This window comes from Syngnathoides biaculeatus, chromosome 15 (genome assembly GCF_019802595.1).
Source record: "Syngnathoides biaculeatus isolate LvHL_M chromosome 15, ASM1980259v1, whole genome shotgun sequence".
NCBI classification, from domain to species: domain Eukaryota; kingdom Metazoa; phylum Chordata; class Actinopteri; order Syngnathiformes; family Syngnathidae; genus Syngnathoides; species Syngnathoides biaculeatus.
Genome location: NC_084654.1, coordinates 25,098,315 through 25,104,864, shown reverse-complemented (window position 1 = coordinate 25,104,864; position 6,550 = coordinate 25,098,315). Strand labels below are relative to the sequence as shown.

General features: G+C 45.1%; 1 protein-coding gene across 1 annotated transcript; it reads left to right on the top strand.

Annotated features, from left to right (window-relative positions):
- The first annotated feature begins 1,099 nt into the window (after window positions 1–1,099).
- Window positions 1,100–5,896, top strand: foxi2 (forkhead box I2). The gene is made up of 2 exons (XM_061843830.1): window positions 1,100–1,896; window positions 4,037–5,896. Exons 1-2 carry the CDS (start codon window positions 1,227–1,229, stop codon window positions 4,567–4,569), a joined length of 1,203 nt encoding a protein of 400 aa, XP_061699814.1. The 5' UTR covers window positions 1,100–1,226; the 3' UTR covers window positions 4,570–5,896.
- The last annotated feature ends 654 nt before the right edge of the window (window positions 5,897–6,550 follow it).

Sequence of the window (6,550 nt, the reverse complement as noted above, 5' to 3'; positions counted from 1 at the left end):
CGCGTATGCGCTGGGAGCATTTTCTTACCCTGACGTCACGATTAGAAATACTTCTGACTTCATTATTGCACCTTTGAAGTGTTATGAATATGCTCGAAAGATAAATGTATAAATGTAGGTGTCACAACAAAGCAGCGGGAGTTGTCTCATAGTTACACTGTTGAGGATGAGGGGGCATTTTTGAAGTGATGATTAAGAAAAGGGAATATTAGTCAAAGCTAAAGTTGAGTCTGGAAGTAAACGCAGTGAAAACCTTCAATAAATTGTTGATTTAGATTCATTTTTCCTTCTAAAAGGAACAAAAACAGAATTTCAGCAATTTTTATCTCAGAGTTTTGAGTTCGGTCCATAAAAAAATGGACTGGTGTTATTTTATTTGATTGTTAACTTGTATTTCTTACTTTTATATGAAATGAAAAGAATTACACTTTTTATGCTGAGTGCATACATCACTTCATAATTTCAAGGTTTGTGTATTAGCAATGATATTGAAGCATTTGTCATATCAATCAATTAAAATACTGGGCAAAATTGAGGATTGATCAATCACGTTGATGGGCTTTTATCTTTTCTCATTCCTGACCCCCCCAAATGTACTGTAGCGTCATTCCTCGTGTATAATACGCACCCTCCCCCCCCCCCGCCCGAAAAAAAAAAATCTGGATTTCCCTTCTCCCAATGTAAAATGCGCATGGATATTGATTATGTATTTATATGCAATGGATGTTAGCGCTAACCCGCTACAAATTATTTTTGCTCTTTACTAATCTCAATACTCGAGAAGTAGAGTGCTTTTTGAATTTTGCGGAACTTCATTTCATTTTAATCATAAGAAACGAGGCACGATTGATTGAAGTCCACAATAAGAGTTTCCCTTGAATTTGATTGTTTGGACTGAGTTGAGGAAGTTTGTTTTGTCCGAGTGGGGCTCAACTCGAGTCAAAGCGACGCCGTCGGCGTTTCCCTGCGGGAGGTTCGACCGCACGAGCGAGCCGGTTCCGGACGCGGTCCCGACCACGCCCCCCCCCCCCCCCCCCCGAGTCTCGATTGGCTGCCGAGTTTCTCGCTGTCAGGAGCGTCAAAACAATTGCGAGTAGTTTTGCACGCAGACAGACTGACGGACGGACGGACGGACACTTGTCGAAAGAAGCAGAAAAGAGGACCAAAGAAAAGATCCCGTCCGGTCGGTCGCCTTCGCAACACCTCCCAATTGCGGACTCGGAGTGATGATCGACCCCGAGTCCCACCATCAGAACCATCAGAACCAGCATCAGGCATCCACACTCCGAGGCGCCCAGCAGGCCTCGGACATGGCCGCGTACTGCGACTCCCTGAGCGGCGTCTATCACCACCAGCACCAGCACCAGCAGCACCAGCAGCACCAGCAGCACCAGCAGCACCAGCAGCAGGCGCCTCAGAGCCTCCAGAACCCCGCTCACCGAACCGCCGGCTTCGGCCTGCACGGCGAGTACCCTTCCCCGCCCAGCCCCTACCTGTGGGGCGTCAACCCGCCGCCCCCACCGGTGGCGGCGGCGCCTTACCTGCACGCCGCCGGCCCATCGGCGCCCTTCGGCCCGCCCTCCTACGGCTCCCCGCGGCCGTTCCTGGCCGCCGGCCCGTCGGCCTTCGGCGGCCCGGAGCTGGGCTGGCTGTCGGTGGCCAGCCAGGAGGAGCTGCTGAAGCTGGTCCGGCCGCCCTACTCGTACTCGGCGCTGATCGCCATGGCCATCCAGAACGCGCAGGACAAGAAGCTGACGCTGAGTCAGATCTACGCCTACGTGGCCGACAACTTCCCTTTCTACAAGAAGAGCAAGGCCGGCTGGCAGAACTCCATCCGCCACAACCTGTCGCTCAACGACTGCTTCAAGAAGGTGCCGCGCGACGAGGACGATCCCGGTACGTGAACGCACCGCGCTCCGCGAACGCACCGAGTTCGGGATCCAACTTTTGATTGACAACCGATGAAATCCCCCCCCCCCCCCAACACACACACTCCCCCAAAATCCAGTTCTCAAACATATTACATTAGTAATATCGGCAGAAGCGCGATGTACAAAAAAAAAAAAAAAAGTTTTGAGAAAGCCATGAAATCACCCTCAAACATAATTAAAAAAAAAAAAAAAAACAACCCTTAAAAATACATCCGTTGAGCACATTTTAAACGAATTTGAGCACAAAATGGAAAGAAAAGGCATCATTAAAACTTGACAGCGAGGCAACCCGACCCTCGAAGACGACGCCGAGGACACAACAAGCCGGTACGCGAACGCACCACCCACCAATTGGCTCCCGAGATTGTCGTCAACATCACTGGCATCAAATTTGACATTTTTTTTTTTTTTTATAACACACATTTAGCCCCTGTTTATATTCACAAACTAAATCTTTTTTTTTTTTTGCTCTCACTCATGTTAACTCACAACCACGCAAAACATCTTCAAACGTATTGCACAAAAAAGTGCCGAGTGATAGATTGACAAATAAATAAAGACAGTGAACGCACCGTCGTCGGCTACAGCAGTGACACACCTGAGAATGTCTACTTCACTGACTCGGGAAAAAAAATGGAAAACACACAATTACTTCTCAAACATTGCCTTTTTAAAATATACATTTATTTAGACATACCTAATACATTTGAAGGTGGCACGGTGGGCCACTGGTTAGCACGTGTGCCTCGCAGGTCCGAGGACTCGGGGTTCAAATCCACGGCCAGCTTGTGTGGACTTTGCAAGTCCTTACCGTGCATAAGTGGCTTTTCCCCGGGTACTCTGGGGGGGGTGGAGAAACCCTAAATTGCCCAAGTGCGAATGGTTGTTTGTTTCTGTGCTCTCGCCCGAAAATCGCCCGGATAGGCTCCGGCACGCCGGCCACCCGCGTGAGGAGAAACGCTCCAAAAAAAATGGATGCATGGATAACATATTTCAATACTGATACATTTGCCTAAATGAGGCAACGATTAAACTGGTTGTACCGTAATAAAGATAAAGCATAATTTTAATGATGTCCAGGTGGGAAAATGCAGTACACGCCAAAACGTTTGAAAAGAATAACAGAAATCAATTAATAGAATTTATAGATAGAAGGTCAAAAACATCAGAAGCAACTGTGAGGTATGATGACTTTTTGGGAACAATCACTTCAAAAAAATAAATACATAAAAAGCACTACTGCACTTGGATGTTTTCATTTTGTATTTACGTCACTATTGACAACTTCTCCCATATTTTATTCAATAATAACAATGTGCGGCTGCAACGTTAAATTGGACACAATAATAGCAATAATTGCCCAAAAACATTTGTAGATGTTTCTTGGCATTTACTACATGACTGAAGAGTAGATTGAATATTTAAAATGTGTCAAATTAATATCCACACAGAGGCACCAACGAATATGAAATCAGATCCATTCGCATCAGCACAGGAAGTTCCTCAAAAGGTCGCTCGTTAATATTTCTGTCAAAACGCAGACGCGTTCGCGATCTGGCATTTATATTAATATCGAGGCAATACAAACATTTGACTCTCGTGCGTCTTTCTGACTGGCCGAAATTATGTGTGTGAAGTTTTTGGTTTTGGACGTTTTGGCCAGCGGGATAAAAACATTTTTGTCTTTGTTATTTTGGAAGAAGTCACATTTGGAATATGAGACACGTTTGTTTCGAAAAAAAAAAACTTTTTTTTTTTTTTTAATTAATTTGTATGAAGTGCCTTTACGTCGTCGGAACATGGCTGACATTAAAAGAGACTTAAGTTGGGCTGCAACGAAAGATGATTTTACTACGTCGATATTTTTTTCACTGAACTGATGAATCTGATAAAAAAAAAAAAAAAAAAATGGAGTTTCCCTCCCTTTCTAGGCAACCTTGAATAGATGATGTTGTAATGTCCGGAAAAAAAATCATTTTCAAATGGGATTAGATTGGGTGGGGCTGCAATTTCAAGCATTTTCAGTTCACACGAGCAAAAATGGTTTTCGCCCAACAGTTGCCGATCCCTCGACTAATCGCTGCTCGTGAACTTTGACCCCGCAGGCAAAGGCAACTACTGGACGTTGGACCCCAACTGCGAGAAGATGTTTGACAACGGAAACTTCCGGAGGAAAAGGAAGCGAAGGTCGGAGCCGGCGCCGGCGGCGGCGGGGGCCACCAAGACGGAGGACGGCGCCCGGGCCCCGACCCCCAAGCCCGCCGACCCCCACCGGCGGTCGCCCTCGGACTCGGACGCCCCGGGCGACAGCCTCAAGACGCCGTCGCCGTCGTGCTTCGGCAGCTTTTACAGCAGCATGTCCTCCCTGGGGGGCCCGGCGGCGGCGAGGCAGGGGGGGCCCCTGGGCCTGCTGGACGAGCTGTCCAGCAGGAACATCGGCGCCCTCCAGGGCCCCTACCACGTCGGGGGGCCGCAGGACTCGGTGGGCTCGGAGCACGGCGGCGAGGGTCTGCACTTCAACCGCGGCGTGTACTACAACGCCTTGGGAGGGGGGCAGGGCGGACAGTTCAACAGCCACCTGTACAACGGCTTCAGCGTCAACAGCCTCATTTATCCCCGAGACGGGGCCGACCTATAGGGGGCGCCCCCCCCCCCCTTTCCTCCGTGCGCTCGCCATCCGAAATTTTGCGGTTTTTGCTCGCGTGTGAAACCAAACCAGGTCATCGACATGTTTCTGATCACGTTTAAGGATCTTTATTTTATTTAGTTTTTTTTTTTTAACACGTCAATCTTTAACAAGCGCTGACCAGAAGAAATTTGAAATTTCAAAATTCAGCGAAACAATCTTCATAAATGTTGAGATTTGGCGAAAAGAAAAAAAAAAAATCCAGTTCAATTCGGCCAAGTTTGGTCGAGTCTGTCGAGCTTTACGTGGGTAAAGTTCAGATGAAATCAACAACAAAATATTTGCCGAGTTTTGCTTGGATGAAGTTCACGTACCGTACGTTGAGCTTTTGGCTGCGTAGATGTCAGAGATGTCGAGCTGTCGGCTACATAAAATTTCGGAAGCCATATTGAATTTTGGCTAGGTCAAGTTCGGACGTGTCGAGCTTGATTTGTCTCGACGAAGTTTGGCCGGATCGAGGTTCATCTCCATCGCGATGTCGGCCAAATAGATAAATGAAATATGCCCAGCTTTTGGTTTGGCCACGTTGTCCGGCGAAATTTTCCGCGCGCCGGATTCCGACTGGCTAAATTTCTGATGCGCGTCAAACCCCACCGAGTCGCACCTCAAATTCGAGGCAACGATGAAGGCCTTCCAGATCTGCAATCGTGTGGACAAAATTTCCACATGCAAAGACGCAATACGCAAATATCGGCGCTCACCCTGTGGGGGGGGGGGGGGGAGCACATTTTCTTTCTTTTTTTTTCCATATTTTTCGCTCTGCGGCGGCCGGACGAGTTCAAACCTGCCAAAGTTGCCTTTTATTTTTTTGGGAGCGGGCGGGGGCGGGCGGCCTCGCGTCACCTCACGGAGACGAGACGTCTCCTCTCGGCTTTGCATGCAGTAAAGATCAGGCGTCGTTTTTTTTTTTATACAAAATTCTCTTTTTTTTTTTTTTTTTTTTTTTTTACGGCAAGTACAAGACTGAAACGACAGCAGTACGCCTCAGCCGAACAAACAAAAGTATATTTTTGTAAATTATAGTCTGGAAATATTTATGCTATTTATGCAGATAGGCATTGTTTTTGTACTCGAGTTTGATGAAAGCAGATGTGGAAATGATGTCATTTTCCTCTATGTATCGACGACTGTTTTACGACATTTTTCTCAGGATTCGACGAGACAATCCTTCCACATTTCTATCGTTGTATTTTTCAGTCGCGCACACGGGCAGTCCGAACTGTGATTATTAATAAATGTGTCATAACGTGTACTTAATGGTCATAACGTTTTGTTTGTGATTGTGAGCAGATTTAGACACATTTTTTAAATTTAAAAAAGTAATAATGTGCCTCGACACGCAATGTTAAAAAGAAAAACAAAAATTCAAGAATTGCATTTATTCTTGTAAAATACTGAATATAATACACAAAATTAATATTAAATAATTCTGACTAATAATTTTAAAAAATATTTGACAGTAATTATTTTAGCATTTATATTTATTTGTTATTCATTCATTTCTATATATATATTTTAGTGTATCATAAAACATAAAAAAAAATCTAAATCGACAAAAAAATGGATGAAAATGAAAAGACACCAAAAACATATTTACTTCAAGTTTGAACTTAAGTGGCATCAAAGGTTATGGGTAATTGACAGCAGAGTCATCATGTGACCGTTTATGTTTCTTATTTGATTTTAAAAAATATATTTTAAAATGTATTATTATTATTAGTAGGCTCCAGCATTCCCGCGACCCTTGTGAGGATAAGCGGCTAAGAAAATGGATGGATGGATGCATTATTATTGCAAATGATTGTTGTTATTCATACCGATTGTCGCTTCTCTAGGATGTCAGCCAGTCATACATTGTTTTGTTTTTTTTTGCACATTCCATAAATGTACATCCAGGCCAAAATATCCTTTGAAGCAGCAGGAAGCAACTTAT